Source organism: Micromys minutus (assembly GCF_963924665.1).
Source record: "Micromys minutus genome assembly, chromosome: 10".
Taxonomy (NCBI): domain Eukaryota; kingdom Metazoa; phylum Chordata; class Mammalia; order Rodentia; family Muridae; genus Micromys; species Micromys minutus.
The window spans coordinates 29,737,260-29,760,635 of NC_137979.1; the positions used below are offsets into that span (position 1 = coordinate 29,737,260).

General features: G+C 48.4%; 1 protein-coding gene across 4 annotated transcripts in view; it reads right to left on the reverse strand.

Moving 5' to 3' along the window:
* Positions 1–14,073: 14,073 nt before the first annotated feature.
* KSR1 (kinase suppressor of ras 1) overlaps positions 14,074–23,376 on the reverse strand; it is a 58,561-nt gene continuing 49,258 nt past the window's right edge. For 2 of the 4 annotated variants that reach the window (XM_080923230.1, XM_080923231.1), the window contains 6 exons: positions 21,589–21,722; positions 20,835–20,966; positions 20,495–20,630; positions 19,784–19,917; positions 18,589–18,669; positions 14,074–16,718 (listed from right to left, as the gene is read on the reverse strand). In XM_080923230.1, coding sequence (XP_080779356.1) covers positions 16,640–16,718; positions 18,589–18,669; positions 19,784–19,917; positions 20,495–20,630; positions 20,835–20,966; positions 21,589–21,722 — 696 coding nt within the window. In that variant the 3' untranslated portion in view covers positions 14,074–16,639. The remainder of the gene's footprint in view (positions 16,719–18,588; positions 18,670–19,783; positions 19,918–20,494; positions 20,631–20,834; positions 20,967–21,588; positions 21,723–23,376) is intronic. The other 2 variants (XM_080923233.1, XM_080923232.1) reach the window with 1 other exon arrangement.

The window sequence follows — 23,376 nt, forward strand, 5'->3', positions numbered from 1 at the left end:
GGGAAGCACACTGGCCACCATGGGAGCTGATTCAGTTTGGGGACTGGTCCTTTTACATGGATTGCTGTGGCTTAGCAAAAGATAATGGATTGCGGATTTGATCTCTTCCCTATATTTTCACCTTCTGCCTTCAACCATGAGGTCATCAGAGGCTCTCTCAGTTTGTGCTTCCCAGCCTCAGGGTAGGCAGAAAGAAAGAAACGTATGAATTAGTTAGCCTGCAACATTGCTACAGTATCACAAAATGGACCTCCTGGTACCAAGGGGGAAGTAGGTTATTTGCCAGGCCAGGCACTTATCAATGACACTCTTCTTACACTCAGCAGAGACACACCAACTTGTGCAAAGACTAATTCTTAGATGAGCTTCCTCAGAGACCACATGTCTCCTTTCACCTTTGCCCTACTTACAAGCTCCCGACTCAACAGGAACTGACCGGGTTTAAAGAGCAGACTATCCTGTTGGAGTGAAGTGGAAAGAAAATTCCACACTCCTCTGGCTACACTGGCCCCACAGACAGTTTTATCACGATAGGCAACTACCAATGTGTTGGGATTTGGGGTAACTGAAACCCCCATTCTCTGCAAGTTGCAATTCCAGCACAGGGCTGCTGCTTTGGCCAGGATACAGCAGCCATGGGCTTCTCCTGTGCCCCAGCCCTTCCATGGCTAAGCATTTTCCCAAGGGAAAGGAGCACACAGGTGTTTGTTCGGAACAGTTCCGAGCATCCCAGCTCCAAGAAGGAAACAACACCCAGTCACGTGAAAGGGACATAGGGGACTTGTACATTCAAAGAGCCCCTGGCTCCTTGGGAATAAGCACTGAGAAGCCAGATACAGTTGAGCCTGCACCGTGGCAGTTCCATCACATTAAATCTAGCAACAGGTTGGCACTGGGGTTGCTGCCTAAGAGAGGCAGCCTTCTGATAGTGTTAAATGCTCCAGATCTTGGTTTGGAAGGTGGTTCCTGCTAATGACATAAATTCTTCATCTTAGTCTTCCTCTTAGTCTTCCTCTTCCTCCTTCTTCTTCTTTTTTTAGGACAGGGTTTCACTCTGTACTAGAACTCTCTCGGTAGACTACTAGAACTTGAACTCACAGACATCCACCTGCCTCTGCCACCAGTTAGCTTGTGATTAAAATCATGTGCCTCACAAATTTTGTATGTTGTACATTTCTTTGTGTGGACCTAGGGTTCTGTTTTTAACCAGATCCTCCAGTAGCACAGACTGGCCTTGAACTCCCAGTGAACTAGGGATCACCTTGAATTCCTGATCTTTCTGCCTCCACCCGATGAGTGCAGAGGGTTTTGTGTATTTTAGGCAATCAAAACCAAGGGCTTCGTGCTCTATCAGGTGAGCAATAGCTCAGTCTCTGGATGTAAGCTGTTATTTACTTTGAGTAATACTTAGGAAGATAATTTCTAGGTCATAGGAAGGTTTGTGAATGAGAAACTACAGAGACAGATTCCCACTGGGAGAGCAGTGCACAGTCTTAGTTAAGGATCAATCCTTACCTGGTCATGCTGATACCAAGTGTGGCTAGTCTCTGCTTTTACCTGTTTTAGCAAATAAAAGTATAAAAATTTTAAAACTTTTTATATTCTGGAGACAATACTAGCATCCTCTTACATGCTGGGTAAGCTACATCCACAGTCCAAAGCTTTCAATTTTGAGGAAGTCTTTTATGTAAATGGTTGGTATCATGGGATAGCAAGAGGGCTGTGCCTGGGAGACAGGGAGACACAAGACTTTTCTAAAAGCTTTAGATTCTGTAGGGGAATCTAAAAATCACATCTACGTTTTTATGTTGTTTTTAATATATGAAGGACACTATACATGCTCCCCCACCCCCCTTCCAAAGCTGCTGTCTTTCATCAAGAACTTGATAACTATGATAGATCATGTCTACAATCCTAGCATTCTGGAAGCTGAAACAGGAGAATCACAAGTCAGAGCCCAGATTGGGATGCATAGTGAGTTCAAGGCTGGTCTAAGCTACTAGTGTTTTTTTCCCTTTCCACATTGCTGCCTGGTTGGGCGTTGACTGTAGGTGTATTCCCTGGCTGTGCCCCATTCTGCTGTGCTTCTCTGCCCTGTTGCCCTGATTACGCTTGTATCACACAATGTATACACTTGATATATATAGTATATGTGTATGTGTATATATTCATATATATTGTATATATGTATGTGTGTATTAGTGTATGTATTAGTGTATGTATGTATGTATGTATGTATGTTTGTATGTATTTTCAAATCAAGGTCTCATTATGTAGCTATTGGCCAGATGAGGATTCACCCATGCAAAATTTCAGCTGAAACATCTTTCTTTTCTTTTGTTCTCAAGACAGGGTTTCTCTGTCACCCTGGCTCTCCTCGAAGTTTGGAAGTTAGTGAAGAGCAGGCTGACCCCATCATATCCAGAGATCCCGACTGCCTCTGCCTGTGGAATGCAGGGCTCACCTTAGCATTTTGTCTAAGTTCCACCCCACAGTTACCTGGCAGTATCCAGGTGTGCCTAACTCACTATGAAAGGGGCTGCTTGCCCCCTTCTCTCTTTCTTGCTCTTGCTCCTGCCTTCCTGTTCCCACTCTCTCCCTATTCCCTTTTCCCCCTCTCTCTCCTGGAACTCATGGCTGGCCTCTACTTCTCTTCTCTGCTCTCTCTCTCTCTGCCTTTCTCTGTTTCTACTACCTTCTCAAGTCCCCTCCCCACCCCCTAAATACACTCTATTCTATACTATACAGTTGTGTGGCTGGTCCCTCAGTGGGAAGGGATGCCTCAGCACAGCCCTGCCGAGGCAACCCCTCCCCCATACCTCACCACACATCCATAGATTATAACCCCTCTCTCTTTATCTTTTTTAGGAAGATTTATTTATTTATTTATTTATTTATTTATTTATTTATTATATGAGTATATTCTAGCTGTCTCCAGACACACCAGAAGAGGGCGTCAGATCTCATTACAGATGGCTGCGAGCCACCATGTGGTTGCTGTGATTTGAACTCGGGACTTCTGGAAGAACAGTCAGTGCTCTTAACCACTGAGCCATCTCTCCAGCCCTTTTTATCTTTTTATAAACACATCACACATAAAGGATTACCCAGCCCACTTCTTTTTTCTCTACTAAAGAAAAGTTGTGAGGGCTGCAGAGATGGTTCAAGCATTTGCTACTCTTGCAAAAGAACCAGATTCAACTGTTAGCACCCACATGACAGCTCAAAACCTTCAGAAACCAGAGCTCTGGGGAATTTGATGTTGTCTTATCTCTGAGGACACCACACATGCTTGTCAAGGTGCATATTTGTTCAGACAAACACCCATACACATACAATAAGAGATAAATCTAATAAAAACATTGTATATAAACTTAAAGTTTATGGTAATCAAAATATTATGTTGGTATTCTCATTTCTCCAGTTTACACTACAACAGATATGCTATTTGTAAACCTTGATCTTAATTCTTTATAATTAATTGCACTGAATATGCCCACTTAAACATTTATTTGAATTAGTGTTATTTCTGGTGCTTCAGTGTGCATGAGAAAGTCAGAGCACAAGTTTCAGGAGTCAGTACTGTCAGGTCCAAAAGAATTCCAACTCCCCACACTCCAAAAGGTCATCCAAAGATTCAGAGTTGGGCTCGGTCTGGGTTGTGAGGATTTCTGTTGGTTAGATAAAAGCTAGCATTCCTCAGAAACTTGTGAAAGTGGTTCCCACTTGCCAAAAGGAGCCATTTCCTCTAATTCTGGCAAAAAAGGTTCATATGGCTCTCCCATTCACATATGTCTGTGGCGCCTATCAGCATGTCAAAGTTCACACTAGCGTTGAGGCCCCCTCAATATACTTTATTACACGTTTTCAAAGTCCGCGATGGCATCCTAGCCCTTCCTACCTCCTCCCCTACCCGAAACTCTGCCAGTTTCTACTTATTTTTCTTATAAACATGATCTTCTCTATGTCTGCTCCCACCGTGCGCGCATGTGCATGTGTGCGAGCGCGTCTGCTCCCACCGTGCGCGCATGTGCATGTGTGCGAGTGTGCACCCTGCTCCTGATTTTCTCTGTTCTCTGTCTCCTACCATTTTCTCCTTTCTCACAGACAGCCCTGCCCATGTCTAGATGGTTGATCATGTCCCGTCTACTGCTTTCTCTCTCTGATCTGGACTCTTCCAGGTGCCTCTGACTGTTCTCTCTCTTTCAGACCAAGAATAAAAGTATTTTCCTTCCACTGCAGATTCCCAGGATGAAACTCAGGACTTTGAGGTTTTACTGAAACATTTTTCTATACTGAGCTTGTCAGCGCCCAATTTTTTCATTTTTTGGCAACTAAAGAGACTAAAATTAAATATTATAGTATTTAATAGTCTCCATCTTTAAGGAATGCACAAGTTTATTCTGTCAAACTTCTCTCAATGTAAAGTATTCAGAGACATTTATGTTTCTGAATTCTTTAAAAAGTTATTACATTTATTTATTTTGTGTGTGGTGGGGGAGGGGATATGCAAGCCACAGCATGCATGTGTAGGTACAGGACAGTTAGTGGGAGTCAGTTTTTTTCCTTCCATCTTGAGGATCCCAGGTCCCAAGTTATCAGCCTGAGCAGCAAGTATCCTTACCTGTAGTGGGTCAGCCTAATGCTATTTGCATTTCAATGCTAATATTGGGTCCCCAAGGCAGGTTACCCCAGAGATGAGAGAGTCCATACGTGCATGTATGATGCTGAGTGACCCTGACCCCAAGTTTTTTCTGATTGGTGAATAAAGATGCCAACAGTTAATAGCTGGGCAGAAGAGACATAGATTGGTTTAGTTGTTGAGGGTTTGGGGTTGGAGGAGAGATGAGAAGGAAGAAGGCAGGAGGAAGAAGAAGCTGCCATAGGTTGGTTAGGGGTCAAGAGAATGTGGCCCTTAGAACTGCTCAACTGGAGTTAAAAGCAGTCCAGATGAAACATAGTAAGTAATACCTTGGGGTAATCAATAGGGAAATCGATTCTTGTGGGACTTTGGGCCAGAAGTCCCGCTGCTGGGTCCAACATGCCCCTGTTTCCACTGCTGCCTCAAGGCACTGGGCCAAGTTGAACAGAGCCAGTGAGAGGTTCCGGTGCAGGGTGCAAGAGGCTTTGGGAGAAGAAATCTCTTCCCCAAACGGTGGTGTTAACAGCTCTTATAACAAAAATCCTCAGATGATGGAATGATTCTTGTACACCTTTACTCTTGGGCAAACTCCCCATATGTATACAGTTTTTAAAATGGCTCAGAGTCTGACAACTGGTACTTCTCACTGGCTTGGCCTGAGGGCTTGAGAAGAGCTTGTCTACAGTTTTGGGTGTGGTACTGCTTCTGCCTGGAGCTTACAAGACCACAGGTAAAGTCTTACCTATGGCCGACGCCCCAAGAGACAGTGTGTTGCTTATGAAGATTCCTGATTCTCGGGAGACTAGGAAGCTTTCTACCGTCTCACTTATGGTTCCCGGGGCCTCACTTAACTTGACCGAGACCCAGGGGATGCTTCACCGCCTACCTACCCTACAGAGTCTAACGACATGGAGAGCAGATGACTACAGCAGTTGTGCTGTTTCAAGGCTTGCTGCAAATATAAAGGCTGTGCGAGTCTTCCATCTGAAAACTTAAACAGTCTACATCTACAGGGTAGAAACCTCAGGGTAGGATCTAAATATTTTCTACATCATTTACTCACTGATCCACCTTGCTGCCCTGAACTCTTCTGACTCCTGCCGTGAAAAAATACTGAGCATTAGTTACACACCTGGGAGGAATGCAGGCTGACTGGGAAGTGACACAGGGGACTCTTCTGAGGCAACAATTCTCATAGTTGAAAAAGGTGTCAATCACAGTAGGCAAGAATAAAATCATTACCACATTTTTAAAGCCAAATTTTAAGCAAGCTTTATTACATATTGGCCAGAGCAATGGATACTAACCAGGTCCATACCCAGGATTCCCAGAGAATGGCCACAACTTATGTTAGTCAGGTGCTGATAAAGACAAATCCCACAAAGCTACATAGTTGCTGTTAGTATGAGATAGCCCTTGGGTCTATCCCAGCACTATCAAAATAAGGAAACAAATCTATAGCTTGAGTTCTGTGCTTTTGTGTATTTGTTTTTTGTTTCTTGTTTTGTTTTTGGGACAGGGTCTAATGTAGCCTAGACAATCTCTGAGCTCACTGTGTAATTTTAAACTCCAGGTCCTTCTGCCTCCATTTTCCAAGTGCTGTGACTTACAACACCAGCTGAATTTTCAATTTAAATTTATTGGTAAAGTGCAAAGCAATTAAAAAAAAAAAGAATGGGGCATCCAGATGTTGTGTCTTAAATTTAAAAAGATTTGTTTTTTATTTGTGTGTATAAGTGTTTTGTCTGCATGTGTGCAAGTGCACCTGTTTGTACAGTGCCCATGGAGCTCAGAAAAGGGTGTCAGATATCCTGGAGCTGGAGTTAGGGGACCCTTGTGAGCAACCATGTGGGTTCTGGAAATCAAATCCAGGACCTCTGCAACAGCAGCATGCTTTTAACTGCTAGACCATCTCGCTAGCCTAATATATACATGTGTGTATGTAATATATACATACATATAAATAAAGATCTTGCCCTACCCTCCATCACCACAAAAAAAAAAAAAAAAAAAAAAAAAAAAAACCTCATGCCTTTCTGTACATAAGCAGAGACAACAAGGACTTAGAGTTGTCATCATCTCTACTGTCATGCCCTCTCCATCTCAGACAAGTCCCTCCAGCATAAGCTGGTTCTGACCTTCATCAGGGAAGAGTAGCTATACCTGAATAAGCACCCTAGTGAGGGCCTAGGGGCCAGATCCCTGCAGGTTGAAGTCAGGGGAAACATGTGGGGCTAAGACAGAGCGTCTGCCTTCTCACCCCCCCCCCCCCAACAGAAGCTCCTCTTCCAGCTTTTGGGGACAGGGTATCATTCTGAAGCCCTGGGTAGCCTCACTCTCGCAGCAATCCTCCTGCCTCAGGTTCTCAGTTGTGCTTCTTTTGGTGTTTACATCTGTGCCTTGTAATCACCAGGCAGCACTTCATGTGAATGCTCATAGTGAAGTCTTGTGCCAGGAAATCAAATGGGCAGCAGTGTGTTTTGGATGGGGGGACTTCCAGCAGACCTACCCATCCTGCTCTGGACAGCTGCTGAGTCATGCTTCTTGCCTAGGGAAACTGAAACTGACCGGTGAGACAAGGACACCTGGAGGGGTATGGAGACAGGATCCAGGATTCCCGTATGAGGCAGAGCAAGGTCATCCCCACCTGCCCTTCGGATTCCTCTCCAATTCTTCTTCCTTCAGGGACCAGTCTACAGGGAGAAGCTGACATTATGAAGAACTTCTTAAGGATATCAGCTGATTTCTGGGAACAGAGTTGGGGGCGGGGACAAATGCAGCAGCAGTGCCAACTCTCCCCACCTTTAGGTTGTCACAAGCCCTAGGCAAATAGCTGAGCCTAGGGAGAGTCAGCTATTAGCATAATGAAGCTCCAACAATTTCAGCAATTGCAACAGGGCTGTGTGTTGGAGGGCATGGCTGGAAATTGGCTTTTTTTTTTCAACCACTGTCCCCTCTGACCTACATGTTTCAGATGCTGTGAGGGCTAAAGGTTTGCTTTAATTACCAAGCTTAAAAATCTATAAAACAAAAACACCTTTAACCCGAGAGCCCTGCTTGCCCAAGGACAGATAATTTCCTAGAATGCTGGGCACTGTTGTGGGTGAAAGATAACAAGCCGTCTATTTTCGCTGCTGAAAATAAGTCGGTTGCCCCAGCTACACAGGATGTGCTCGATCACGCGTGAGTTGTAGTAACTTAGGCAGGAAGTACGTCAGGACATAAGCTTGCCTCCAGTTAGACAAAGGCAGGAAGTGTGTAGCCTTGCGGGGTTTGCTTATAAACACCTGACTAATGTAATTTGAGGCCACTTTTTAGGAATCCTGGGTAAGGACCTGGCCCGTGTTCATCCTCCTGGCTAGTGTCTACTGTCCTGGCCAGTATTTAATAAAGCTCGCTTCACACTGGGCTCATAAATTGTGATAATGGTGCTATGCTCACCAAGTGGGGTTAACAATGCATCTTAAAGAATGGCTTATGTATCCGGCAGAGATGACCAAAGGCACTGGGTGCCAGGTCAAGGTTAAGTCAGGGGCCCCACAAGCCTTCCAGGAGTCTATATGACCCATGAAGAAAAAGAAACTCCCAGAAGAAGCCAAAGAGTCATAGGGCGTTTACTGAGGCCCGTGCATGCCAGGATAGGAGCATGGTCCTCCCGACCTGGGATTAGGGAATCCTTCCTTTCCAAGGGTAATAAAATTGTCATTTGGGTTGGTGGCTATGGAAATTACTACCTGCTGTGAAGGAAGTGAGTTCACTTCAGATCCGTGTGTGGAGCCTTGGAAGTTAGGTGAGACCAGGCTGGGCTGGGGAGATGTCTCAGTGGTTAAAATCACCGGCTGCTCTTCCAGAGGTCCTGAGTTCAATTCCCAGCAACCACACGGTGGCTCACCACCATCTGTAATGGGATCTGATGCCCTCTTCTGGGGTGTCTGAAGAGTAGGACAGTTACTCATATAATAAATAAATAAATCTTAAAAACAAGGAAAGAAAGAAACCAGGCAAGAGAGTTCCACTGTCACCACCTCAGTTATCTCAGCATAAGTCAGAGCTGGTGGCAGGTCTACTTCTTAAGGGGGCTGGGGTTAGGGAGCTGCTGGTTGTCAGGCGCTCATTCAGCAGAATGAACAAGCTAGGGCTTCTGTCTTTTGTTTTTTTTCCTGACGTTGCCATGTAATAAGGCCAGGGTGGTCTTCAGAGAGGGGTGGGTGTGGCTGAGCATAGATAAGTGCCTGTCATGGACAGGACAGGGTGATGGTGACAGAGGGGCTCTGACCTTGCACGTGTCTGTGCACACTTCTCTCTCCGGGCAGCGTGGCAGCTCCCCGGGATGACAAAGCACAGGTGGAGAACAAAGTGTAGGCAGGTCTAGTAGCCCCAGGTCCAGGCTCAGGAGGCACAAAGAGGGAAGAGGTATGCTTATTTTAGAGAGGGGTTGAATGGGTAGGGCTAGCTGGAGGAGGGTGGGGAGGTGAAGACCATGCATTGAGCAGTGTCCTGGGTCGTCCCGGGCACGGAGCTGGTATCTGTGTCAGGAAAGGGCTGTTCCTCAGTGTGAGAAGCATGGGCAGTGTGGCTCAGGAGAAGGTCATGGTTCAATATTAACCGCACTAAAAGGACATGTGTGATATGAAACCCGATCCTGGCAGATGTCCAGTCTCCACGTTGGCCACGAAAACCCTGAAATCTTGTCTCTAAGCACATGCTATTGGTTATTTCTGGCCAATTCTATATGAGTGTGTACAGCCCAGGGGTCACAATAGAAATGCAGGGACATGCAGGTCAGGTCAGCATCCAGATACTACCAATACAGACCCAAACAACGACACACTAGACTTGTCCCGTGGATTTGTTTTGCTTTGATTCAGATTCTCACTATATAGTCCTGACTAGCCCAGAACAGGCAGTTTAGCTCAGTCTGGGCTCAAATTCCCAGTGATCATCCAAACTCTAATTCCAAGTTCTAGAATTACAGATGTACACTGCTATGCCCAGGTTCCTTTTAAGGAACAAAAGCAGGCTGGGGAGATAGGTCAAAAGGCAACCCAGTCATGAGGCTCTGCATTTGAATCCCAACAATCCAGGTAAAAGCCAGAACTATGTCACAAGCATCTGTAATCACAGTGCTCCCCTGGAGAGATGCAATGTGAAGATAGGAGAGCGCAGGAGCTCAGAGACCAGCTGTCCTGATGTGTATAGCAGAAAACAAACAGATAGATCCTGCATCAGACAAGGTAAAAGGGAAGGACTGATACCTGAGGTTACAAACACACACACACACACACACACACACACACACACACACACACACACACGCACACATGCACACACGCACACTCTCGAACTCGCACACACACACAGAAGCCAAATCTACTCCATCTTGGAACTAGCCTCTATCCTAAAGATAAAAAAAAGCTTGAGAACTTGGCCCGAAGCTGCACCCATGTACCAGGAAGGACCCCACGGCTTGTCCTTGGCCAGAGTTCCTCCCTAGCTACTCCCTAGCAACAGTTAATCAAAGGTTAGTTTGGTTGTTTCAGATGTACTTTCAGACCGTCTGATTGTACACAGTCTTGCTTCAGAGCACCCACCTGATGACTTGCAACAGACACTCAATGAGATACTTGCCAGAATGGACCCCTCCTTACTTACCTCCATTTCCTATAAAGCCTGTCTCAGTGAGAGTTCAGGGCTGCCCAGCCAAAAACCATCCTGTGGGCCAGTGGTAGGTCCAAACTCGAGTTTGTAAGAATTAGACGCTAATGTGATTACATTGGAAACGGTTCTTTGGTGGCCTTTTGGGGTTCACAAACACTTCATGGCACAACAACACAAAGACTTTAATTAGAGAAAAAGAGCACAAACCTAAATTCCAGAAAGACACCTTAATCTTGATGCCCTTAGCATTGAGCTAGTGTGATCTGGGACTGTGAGATGTCATCACTGGGAGGCACTCTGTTTACAGGAAGGCCCAGGCCAGGCACTTTGCATAGGAACTTGGTGAGATAAACTGTGCATGAGTGAGTGCACACACGAGCGCACGTACACGCACACACTCGCTTGTGTGTGTGTGTGTGTGTGTGTGTAAAATCTCAGACCTGCAAGGACTTTCAAGCCTCCAACTGCCCCCACTCCAACTGTGATGAGAAGGCTAATCACAAGGAAGTTCTGGAGGCCGGGAAAGCAGCTGCACAGAAATTGGAACAGTTTGTGCTTATCGAGAGCATCACACTCCAAGTGTGCCAGCTGACTAGCAGTGGAGTGCTCCAGTGCTCCTCTGGTGATGCCCAAGTAACTGCCTACTTTGGTCCGTTGCTGGGGTCACTAGTCTCTGTTCTTTTATTCTATCAGAAAAGAAAGAGGAGGAAGCCTACCCTTCACCTTCCCAATATTCTTCTGCTGTCCTGATGCCTGGTCCTCTTGCTTAGTTGCCTTCTCAAATTAACCTTCATTCCTCAGAAGAGCTGGAGCCTGTTTTCCAGCACACTTGGGATATATGCCTTCAAACAGTACCTTCTGCATCTCGGAGATGACAGACATGTTCTGGGCTCAGTCTGCTTCCCCTAAAGCTCTAGAGGCCAAAGACCAACCCAATACCCCTTGGATTTTATTTACTAATGTTTAGAGAATAAACAGATCAGATATTTTTTTTTAAAAATCCTTAAATGTTTAGGTAGGATTTGCATGTTAAGCCAGTAGGTCCAGGGTTTTGCCTGGAGAGTTTAGGTGACCGATTTAATCTCGTTACTAGTTTGCAGCTGTGTCTGAAAATATATTTCTTTGATTTAGTCTTGGTGGGCTTTGTATCTGGTTCATCCAATTTACTTCACCTGTGGCTACACATTCATTCTGTCTTATAACCAACCATCTTCTTTCTGTAGAATAGGTAGTAATGTCTCCACATTCATCCCTGGTTTTGACAATTCCAGTGTTCTGTTTTCTTAGTCCTTTTAAAGGTTTTTTTTTTTTTTTTTTTTTTTAAATCCAGGGAAATCCTGTCAAAGAGCCATCTTTGGATTCTACTGAATTTGAGTAGTTTGTTTTTCATTCTCTACTCCATGTACCCACCTCTGTCTAATCTTGTTTTTTTCTCAAAAACATTTACAGCAATACATTCCTCACTAAGCAGGTTTCTTTGACAGCAGGCCATCAGTTTGCAGGGTTTTCGTTGTTATTTTTGTTGTTTATTTGCCTTTGCTTTTGCTGTCTTACAAGGCATGGGGGGGGGGTCATAAGGATAAAAGAATTGTTCAGTTAAAAGGTACCTGAGAGTATTCAGAGTGGGCTAGAAGAGGAGTTTGCCAACTGTGGCTTTTTTACTTAAGTGTTTCTGAATTTCCTTGCTGATTTCTCTCTAATCCACAAATAGGAGTGTTTTGTTGGGTTGCCACCATGGTTCAGCCATTGGTCTGACTTTCCTTGGTGGAAGAACCAACTCCCCAGAGCTGTCTTCTGACCTGTGATGTATGTGCCACCATGTTCATATCACACGACCTAAAACTGTTTGTATAAAGTGTATGTTGTAACTGGGCAATGGTAGTACATACCTTTAATTCTAGCACTTGGGAGGCAGAGGCAGGCAGATCTATGAGTTCGAGGCCAGTCTGGTCTATATGGTGAGTTCTAGGACAGCCAGAGCTACACACAAAACACTGCCTTGAAAAAAAAAGTTAGATGTTTAATTTTCACAGTTTGTGACTCTTTTCAGGTAAGGTAGGGTCTCATCTGCCTTAGGCTGACCTTGAACTCCTGACTCTAGCATTCAGGTGTTGGGATATCAAGAACATATACTTGGAAGAAAATATATTTTTTTTCTTTTTCTTTTTAAAGATGTATGTGTATAAGCATGTTTTACCTACATATATGCCTACCACAGAGGCCAGAAGAGATTGTTGGATACTTGGAACTAGAGCCATAGACATTTTTGTAAGCTGTCATGTGGGTGTTGGAAGTTGGAAGAGCAAGAGCAGCCTGTGCTCTTAGCCACCTCTCCAGCGTGTGTGTGTGTGTGTGTGTGTGTGTGTGTGTGACTACACACAGAGGCCAGAAAAAGATGGCAGGCATCTCCTTTCATCCTTCTGCAACTATTCGTTTGAGTCAAGGTCTCTTGAACCTTGGGCACACCTTTTCTCAGCTAGACCGGAAGCCAGTAAGCTCCAGTCACCCTGTTCCTACTTCCCTCGGACTGAGGCTGTAGGATTTGTGTGACTTGCTACATGGGCACTGGAATCCTGTCTCTGGTTCTTCACGCAGTGCTCTCAGTGGCTGAGCCATCTCCTCAGTCTCTGTGCTGTCGCGCCCAACCTCGACCTGCAAGGAAGACACGACCCGGGGAAGATCTTCTTCAAGCAGTTTATTCAGGAACCTTGTACAAGCTTCTTCTTCAGCTTCAGACTCTGTCTCCGCTCCCGGGGGAGGGAAGGGAGCAGGCTAAATACTCTAGACTGGCAAACCATAGGCTGCCACGTGGGCAATGCAGATAGGCTGTAACCATGCGGAAGTTAAGGAGCCAGGCAAGTGCGTCCAAATAAGGAGTTGTCTATCACAGGGAGTGAGCGCTCGCCAGCCATCGGGAAGGCAGAAGGCAGAGGTAGGCACCATCTTTGGGGTGTGGCACAGCGCAGCTCCCTACACAGTGCGATCTTTTAAAGTAACTGAGCAGAAAAATCTCTGGCTTCTGATGAGGGATTAGGGTCAGATGTGAGCCTTCATCTGGGTATCCCACAATTGGGCCAATTACGTGACCTCTTTACCTGCTTTCCCAGCTGAACACCATGAGTCCTACTTCATAGCACTGCTGGGAGGGTTACAAGAGATATTCAGAGTAGAAGCCCCACAAACGGTTCCTTTTCTCCTGTCTGCTCTGCTTTGGCTAACCTCCTGGTTTCCTTTGGATGAAGATGTACAGTTCTCAGCTTCTCCTGCACCATATTTACCCAGATGCCATGCTTCCTGCCTTGATAATAATGGCCTGAACCTTTGAACCTGTCAGCCAGCCTCAAATAAATATTGTCCCTTATAAGAGTTGCCTTGGTCACTGTATCTCTTCACAGCAATGAAACCTCAAACAGGTACTGAAGACTAACTCTGTTCCATTCCAATGAGCCATCTTTCCAGCCTGGAGACGCCTGTTCTGAAATCTAGGTATAATCAATCTCTCTCTGTCTCTCTCTCTCTGTCTCTCTCTCCCTCCCCCCACCCCTTCAGGTCCCATGTAGCCTCAGCTGGCCTAGAACCTACTATCCAGCTGAGGATGGGCTTGAACTCTTGATCCTCCTGTCCTGGTTCCATAATCCCTTTAGGAAGATGCTCCTTAACTCCTGGCAGGGGTTCAGACCCCTGAGCCCCTCCATTTCTGTTCTCCTATGCCATTCACCCACATGGTCCCCAACAGTCATCTGGACTGGTGAAAATAAACAGGAGCCTCAGGACACCTTTGTAAACTTTATTCACAAACTCCAGACCCCTAGGCCTGGCTCAGCCACAGGGCACATTCATTCTTAGCAGTGGCAAAAACCCCCAATATAACACATTCATCAAGACTAACCATTTTAATTTAAATTAAAGCATTTCTGGAAGACAAATGCAATTGATAGAAAATATAAAAACTTTTACTGTACAAATTTTACATCACATTCAAAATAAATGTCTGCCTCGCGGCCACAGAAGACACTAGGTGTACACACAGATGACATCCTGGCTAGCCCTGCAGCATGGCATAGCTGTTCCACCCCACCCTGTGATTACAGAGCTACACTCCCTGCCTGGACCACAAGAAGACAGTGGCCTAGGGCTTTGATCGGGTGCGTCAGAGCAGCCTAACACTAGGTGGGACTCATTACTTTCACTCTGATGGGAAAAGGCCTCCCTAGGGGTGAGGGTGGGAACTCAGGGTGCCCGGCAAAGGGCCTCACACTTTAGGTGGGCAGGGTCTCCACAGCTTGAGCCTTTTTCATTGCCTTCACAGTGGCTATGGGGGCTGAATTCACAGTGTCTGTCATCCTTCATGTGTTTCCCAGGGGACAAGGAAAGCACACAGGAGGCAGGCTTTCCTAACTTCAATTCACAGTCACTTAAGTAGAAAAGGAAGTGGGGACTATGGTGGGGAACAGAGGCGGAACCTGGAGAACGAGGAGGGAGGGTCCGAGCACTACATACAGCTCCATCCTGGGCAGATGTCGGCCCCCAGAAGATGGCCAGCTCCTTAAAGCCAGGGACCGTGACTATTTCTATCTGGTCCCCAGCACACACACAAGACCACACTCAATGCAGGGCTCAAAGCTTTCGGAACTGCGATGCTCAGCCAGGGTTTGGTGTCGGGATAACTGAAAGGGTTAATTCAGCAGGCAGCCTGACGCCATGTTCTGCTGGTGAGGGGAGGCTGACATCACAACACACACAAAGTGAGAGACTGGCCAGAGCCTCAAGCACTGAGGCCTCTGGGAAGTCTGTCAGAGGCAGAGGGCACACTATGTGGTTTGAAGTAAGGAGGTCGTGTCAAGGGCTAATGTGGAAGGATGAAGGGGTGAAGAAATGACTGGACAGCCCATGCAGAGCTGAGCAGAGGCTCAGGGCTCTTCCTCCCCACCCCGAGGCAGGGTCAAGATGCTACTGTCCCAGCTGTCACGTAGCATGAACAGCTGTGCTGGGGGCTGGGAGATTTCACAACTTCTCAGAGAGTGGCCTGTTTTAAGAAACGCCTGGACCAGACTTGGGTGCTAGCGAAAGCTCTGAAAACTGTGGCTTCACTGGGAGTTTAACTGAGAGGGAACTGCATGGCTACTCCACAGCGGGACTTTAGCCCGTGGGTCTGAATTGGATCACAATTCCACTCCATCCCCCCCCCCCCATTTCTTTCCTCCTCTGGTTGTGGAGTAGGAAGCTGCCTACCCTCTGCTCAAGGACCACCCTGCTCAGTAGCTGACAGTTTCTGGGGAGCCCATGTGGCTTACTCCGGTCCAGCCCTTCTGCTAACAGGAATGAACACAGGTCTGAGGCTCAGATCACAGCTTATCTAACTGATGTGCCTGGACAGCCTCATAACCAGATGTGAGCTCACAGCACGCACAGGGGTCAGGATGGGCTCAAAGGTTTCCATGAGATGGGGAAGGGGAAGTGGTGGTAGGTCTAGAACCTTCTGGCGTGACAGACAATGGGTTTTAAGGTCCTAGGGGCCACTGCAGACTGCATCCGCCAACTTCCCTGTTCTCCTTACCCAAGAACTTACTATACATACCCCTGATAGGCTAGCCCTCAGGTCTGGGGGGCGAGTGCCTGATGACAGAGGCTGACTTCCACAGCCTTCATGCCTACCCGGAGGCCTCAGATAAGACATGGATGTCTCCACAGATGTGTGGGTATTTCTCCCCCACTGCAGTAGAAACCGGGCTAAGATCCATTTCTTCAGTCTAGAAGCCATGGAGATCAGAGCTGTACTTTTTTTTTTTTTTTTTAAGCACAACAAGCCTGGATCAGAGCAGAAACTGAATCCAACTCTTCAGGAACTCTGACCCAGTAATCCAGACAGACTCCTAGCCAAGGCTGGTTGGTGCTCCTTAGTGTGGTTCAGGGCCCAAGCACAAGCCAAGGCAAGCCTCCTGCCATGCGTCCTTCTCTTCTCCCAGAACATGTCGTTCATGCGGCTTTTTGCATTTCTTCTTCCATCTGGACCCCTCACTGCTGCAGGAGGGGAGACATACCTGCTGATCCACGTGCTAGCACCCATCTGCAGAATTATCTTTACCTACTGTAAAACACCAAGCTTGCTGGGCAGAAGCCTCTGTGTAAACAGTCTGTAGTGGTATCATCTGGAGTTGTGTGTAGGGCTGCAATCCTGAGCCCCACACACCTCGGTGATGCAGGTCCTTCATGGGGGAGTCATGCTCCTGGTCCGCAGCTTGGGACGAAATGCCTCTGATCCCTTGTGGCGGTGGCTTGCATGTTTCGTAATCACGTTTCAGAAAGGAAGACACTGTCTGCATGAACGTGCGTGGCTGGCTACATCTTTGGATTACTGGACTCCAGGGTCCCCAGGCCAAACCTTTCGAAGCGGGGCATGACTTTGCTGCTGTTAATGCTGTGAAGAGGAGCAGACATGGGTTACGGCTCTGCTGGTCTCGTCCAGAGTTAAGGTGTCGCTGGCTAAACTCAGTGATGGCAACTGCTCGGTCCATAGCCGTGGCCACCCTGTCCTGGGCCTCGGTCACATTCCCCACCTGGCAGACCTGAGGGGAACCGTGGCTTGTTCAACTGACTGCCCAGCACCCAGCATGGCAGTAGCTGTTGTTTCTGTACTGGCTGTTTCATGTGGCCTTGGAACTGGGTGAGACAGGCCTGAGGGCCAGTGATGTCATAGCCTCCACAGCTCTGGTGGCAGGCATCACTTTGTTTATGACAGTTTTGAGTATGGCTCCTAAGGACTCAGCCTTTCTGAACTGATACCTTTCATAACAACACACCTCTGTGTGTGTGTGTGTGTGTGTGTGTGTGTGTGTGTGTGTCTACTGTCCTGTCTTCAAGAGAGAGAAAGAGAACTCTAATCAGAGCCCATGACCTCAGTGCTAGGCAGCTCTCAACTGTGACACCCTTTGCAGGACAATGTCCCAGGGTCACCATGCCCCTCCCCATCCTCTGAGCATGCTCAGCAGGGGCTCATGAAGGTGTTAGTAAGGGGTAGGGAGCAGAAGGACACAAGCAAGAGCCACTCTCGTGAGAACAAGAGAGAAAAGACCGTCTTATCCATGAAGGCAGCTGAAAGCTGTTCTTCCACCTTGAGGGGGGTCACACGTTAGTGCCATCCTCCCTTGGCAGTGACACAAGTCAGGCACCCACAGGCCATGTGCAAGGGAGGAAAGCTGTTAAAAACAGTGCACGAGGAAGAGTCTGGAGCAGCAGAGATGGCGTCCCCTGGGTTAGTGCCCACTGGCGTTTTGAGTCTTAGCAGAAGTCAGGAGGCTGAGCTGGTGAGGAGGAGGAGGAAGCCCGGGGCATGCAAGGCAGCCAGGTCTACAACCTAGGGACAGAGGAGAGAGTAGTATCAGAACCTGAGCCTAAAGGAGCCAGGGCTTGGGGGCCTGGCCAGGGCAGCTGCCCAGGAACCCACCTGAGAATAGGATCCCCACCTCCACCCCTTGGGGCAAGCACATTGCTCCAGGAGGCTCCTCCAAGTTCCCACAGGGCAGCTGTAGGCACCCCACTGCGCTCTCTCTCCTCTCTCTCTTCCTCTCTCTCTCCCTCTCTCTCTCTCTCTCTCTCTTACTACTACTACTACTACTACTACTACTACTACTACTATTACCATTATTAATATTTGTAGTTCTGGAGCCCAAACCCTGCCTTGTGAATGCTAAGCAAGCGCTCTATACCGAGCCACACCCCCAGCCGTTCACTGGTGCTTGTTTGTTTGCTTTTTGAGACAGGGTTTCTCGTGTCATGGCACTTAATATACATATAGACCAGGTTGGTTTCAAACTCTGAGATCCACCTGCCCCTGCCTCCGAAGTGCTGGAATTAAAGGCGTGTGCCCAGCACCATGCCAAGCTGCCATTGATGGTTTTATTTCTGAGATTTTCCTATGTATTCCAGGCTAGACCCAATCTTAAAATTCCCCTGCCTCACCACAACTGGTTCAGAGGATTCTCCTCTTCTGAGCTCTAGCCGAAGTGGGATTTGGGGGGACTTGCTCAATGAGCTAAATCCCCCTTGCCCCCATGTTAGCTATCTCATGTGGTATGGAGACCGTCCCTCCCTGCCACACACTGTGGGCCACTCTCACCCTCTGTGAGGGAAACACGAGTCTGGCGGCCCTTGCTGGTGGCCAGTGCAAGTCAGCGTGTATTATGGGAACGAAAGCAAGGATGTGAGAAGCTGGCATGCAGAGACAGAACGGGACGGGTGCACAGGACAGCCACACACAGGCAGGAGATGAGAGAAATGACAGAACACACTATTCCTCCAGAACTGGACAGGAGCTCTTAAAGTCAGGGTGATCATAACGTCCTTTCCCGTAGTAGCGGCTCCGCCAGCGGCTGGGGGTGCCCGAGACCATGTCACCAGCAGTTGAAGAGAGCCGTCCAAGCCGGTCCAGCCCGGTGGGTGATGACAGCCATCAGACAGGTGGAGGAGTCAGGATGGTGGAACAGGGGAGATGACAAGACAGGCCAGTGTATCCACCACCCCCCAGAAATAAAAAGTGACAAAGCCGACAGGAAAAGAAAACAGAAAGTGAGAGTTAGAGACCCCATGTCTGGGGAAGCAGAGGCCAGGATCACCAAGCTCACAGAAGCCTGGGAGCTGGTGGCTGTGGCCTAGTAATGTCCCTATTAGTGGACTCTGTTTCCCATCTGTGAGCTGAGAAGGTGGGGCTAGTTGGTTTCCAGAAACAGGAGTCATCTCTGGTGTTCACAGAGGAGGAAGCCTGTACCCAGAGGGCCTAAGATCTACAGCAGCACAGGGCTCAGCCCTGGGGTGTCATCGCCCCACATACCAAGCTTACAGGATTTACCACCTGACACTTGGCAAAGTTTGTGCACTCTGGATCTTACCCGACTCCCACCGTGGAAGTCAAGACAAGTGACAGGGACCCAGATCCTGACAAAGGGTTGTGGCTGGAGACAGGCCTTTGGGAGAGGAAGCCAGAGAGCCAAAGTAGAAACAGAACAGGACAGAATACAGGGGACGTGACAGTAGTCCCTGCTGCTCTGTGCCTCAGGACACAAAGGACCATGAGGGGAAAAGGCTTCTGACACAAATGCCACATAGCTCAGAGGCATGGACTACTAAGGGTGTTCAACAGTTCAGTGACTGAGTGGGTGACAGCCTAAGCTATACTGATGCTGTTTGTTGGGGGTTGTTTTGGTACCCACATGGTTCTGATCTCTGATTCCTTCTCTCAGGCACAACTCCCTCACCATGGTTGAGCATGGGCTTGGCGTCAGTGACGGTTTAATATAGTAACGGGGATTTCCACAGGTGGAAACGAGGTGCTCCCCAATTACAGGGCGCCTCTAGCACCAACTGGGTAGATGAGACACCTTTACTGTGGAAGCCTCAGATTGCAGTCTGAGGTATGTCCAGCAGAGGGCGCCCTCTGACACGCCAGACAGAAGCGCTCCAGCTCTGGTTCATGGAGGGAGTACTTACTCAGCCGACTTCCAAAAGTGCCCAGGGTGGGAGAGCCGCCGGTTCAGCTTGGGCAGCTTCTCCAGCATGTCCATCAGCAGGCTGAAGCTGGGTCTCTCCTGCAGGTCAAAAGCCCAGCAGGCAGACAGGATCTCCTGCAAAAACAAAACAAAACAAAACTGGAGTTGGCAGTGTATGGGCAGCTGGGAGTGAGGCACAAGGACAGAACATTTCACAAGGAGCCCCGTAAAGCTAAGTGCCCGGCACATCCGTGGACCCAGAACCCTGGGAAGCTTGTAAATGAGCTGTCAACCTTCCAAGTCAAAACGAACTTCCTGCCCTCCTTTATCCTCAACCTGTCAGCGACCAAGTCAAGCAGAATGGCAATGGGAGAGGTCAAAATGAAAGCGGGTGGCCTCTCAAGGTGGAAGTCACAGCCTATGAACATGGAAGCGTTGGTAGGAAAATGCAAGGTTCTTGGAATGTATAAAGAATGGCACTGCCACTAGGGGGCGACAGTGTTCCAGAGCGGAGACTGGACAGGCAGGACTAAGTCCAGGAGCAGCCCCTCAGTACTCTGCAGCCTGTGGCCAGCACAAGGCATCCCTCCCCTGCTCCATGAGACTTTTGTTCTGATATAACAAACCCTGTGTCTGAAACTCTAGGAGAGCTGTAGACCCTGTCCTTGTCAGCCATGTTGCAGGCCCAGCCCACACTTGTCCCTCTACTCACCCCGACTTCCTTCCCCAGGCTGACGGATGCAAGGACTCGCCTCACTCCTTCCCCACTTCCAATCTGCCAGATCAAAGCCTCTGCAGGTTGGTGCTTAAAGGGCCAGTCTCTTGCCTGTAGTTCATACCACACCGTCCTGTGGAGACACACCATGCGTTAGAGCTTCACAAAACCCCATAGGGGGATCTATGGCTCGCCCACGTCAAGAGCCAGAGGCCCGAGGTCAAAGACAGTCACTCTGCCAACAACTAGCACAGCCATGGGTTTCCAAGGCACAACTTCCCAGCCCAGTGGCCCCAGGGCCTTTTCTTGTGCACTTGGGTGCCCGTGGTCTACTCACCCAAATGCATAGACGTCGGCAGCTTTGGAGAAGGGCAGCTGGTCCTCGTTCCTCCCGGGTATCATTTCTCGTACAATCTCAGGGGCCAGGTAGCACAGCCAGTCATGGGACAGTTTCAGCTGGTTCTCTCGCCTGGAGACCAGGACAAGGCCACCTCAGTGGGGAGCGGGTGGCCTGACTATCCACATCTGATACTCGCTTATGTGTGGTACACAGAAAGCCGAGAGAGGAGAATTCTTGCCTTTGAATAAGATGGGTGCTTCTAGGGAGGGGGGCCACAGTTGGGAATGGTAGGGAGCTGCTGGTGACAGGGTTTGAATCCCTGTGCGGGGACAATAGCTAGTTTATGTAGGTCAGGGCAAAAGCAGATGTCGAACCCGAATGCTGACTCCCTGGCCTGCCCCTCTTCCTTAGGGAGGGGCTTTTCTTGTCACCCCAGCCCCTTTACAACCACAGGAAGCAAACCCCCCAATGTTCTTCTTCATCAAGGGTAAACAAGCCTGGTCCCTCCTTGACTAGCCAAGCTGAATGTGAGTCGGGGACTCAGCCTCCATGGGTACCCACCTGGAAGTCAAGTACCACGAGGGACCTAAGCATTATCCAATTCTGGACTGAAACCATGTGGGATGAACCACGAATTGAGGCAACCTAGCCCATGTAGGCAAGGCTCTCTCTGGCGACACAGCCAGGGGTACTCCACACTCACATACGCCCCAGCTCCCCTGACTCATGCGGACATCCACAGCCAACTCACCGTTCCTCTCGGACCACGCCCGAGATCCCAAACAGCCCGAAGTCTGTGATGACCACTTTGCCATTGTCATAGAAGACATTCTTGGACTTGAGGTCCTTGTGCACGATGCCTTTTGCATGAAGGTAGCCCATGCCCTGGAAGACAGCCAACCTTGCATCAGTGGGTAGGGGATGCTAAGCGATGGAGGTTGGGCTCTATTCAGGGAAAGACAGAGTATCCACCCCCAGACCCAATCTTCACATAGACAGTAGGCAGGAGGATACTGTCCTCAGCTTATAGACGAAGCAACTGCGGCTCAGAGAGGGCAAGTGATTTGCCTCAAGCCACACAGCAGTTAGAGAGCACAGATCTGACCTCAAACCAGCTCATGCTCTTTCTATGCCAGTCTGCTGCCCAGTAGCCACCTCAGACTGGGTAACTGGGGTGTGGAGGCGGAGAGTGGTAGTGAGCAGTCAGGGAGCGTAAAGATGAGGGATGTGGGCTGGAGGTGTAGCTCAGCAGTAAGCATGCGCTTAGCATGGCACACAGTACCGTGTTAAGTACTCAGCATTACTGACTTTAAAAAGAATTCATCAGGGCTGGGGAGATGGCTCAGTGGTTAGAAACACTTCCTTCTCCTGCAGAGGGCTAGAATTCAGTTTCCAGCACCCATGTGGGGTGGTTCACAACCGTCTGTCTCTAATTCCAAAGAATCCAGGGCTCATTTCAGGCCTCTGGTATACAACTGCAAGTGCATGCAGTCTCAATCTTTCTCTCTTTTCCTCTCCGCCCCCCATACAGACAGACAGACAGACAGAAAGACAGAGAAATTTATCAGTATCTTCTGGGCTGGAGTACACAGAGCCCAGATGAGCTGGACTCTGGCAGGCAGACTCTGAGCAGGCAACAGAGCTATCCCCAGGGTGAGATCTGAAGTCCAGCTGTTCCCAATGCCTGTCGCAGTAACAGCCCCACATGGAGCCTGAGGTGTGAGTTCCATGCTCCATCTCCACTCAGAGGCTAGCGCCATGCGGCCCTGGCCACACACGGGGTGAATGTGGTGATTCCCATCAGCACGTGCTCTGGCCTGACCACTGAAGGGTCAGGCACACAGAGCCTACAGCCTGACAATGGAATCTCATCTCGGCCACAGCTGCTCAGAACTAACCCCCAAATTCTCAGGACTCCCTCTGAGTCAAGACCCCATCACTTACAATGGATTGGCCTCCTCCCACCTCCCAGCCTCCACATGAGGTTTCCCAGAAGTATCCCTGGCTATAAAAGAGTTTGGATCACATGCCTAGAAACATAAAAGCCACTTTAGGAAACATTATCAACCACAGACACAAACCCATTGCAGGGAGTATCAGAAGAGAGCTTAACCCAATTCTGCTTTAAGACATAGAGGGTGCAAGGTCTGGGACCTCCCCTCGGGCCTGTCTTCCAGTGAGAGGCTCTTCCCCAGACTCTGACTGGAATGCAAACCAAACTGTGTAAAATATAACTGTCATTTCCTAAACTGGACACAAGCCTTTCCTAGGTGCCCGGGTGACAGATTCCACCATGAGCTGCCTAAGGACAAGTAGCTGTCCCTCTCTGAGGCTTATTCACATTACACACATTGAGTGGGGCATGCTAGGTTACATTTGTAATCCCAGGATTTGAGAGATGGAGGAGGAGTTGAGCTCATCCTCAGCTACATAGTGAGTTTGAGGGCAGCCCAGGCTATCCACAAAACAAATAGCCATCCAAACAAACAAAAGCCAGACAGTGGAAAGGGCCAGTTGAAGTGTCAGGCTGTAGAGCAGA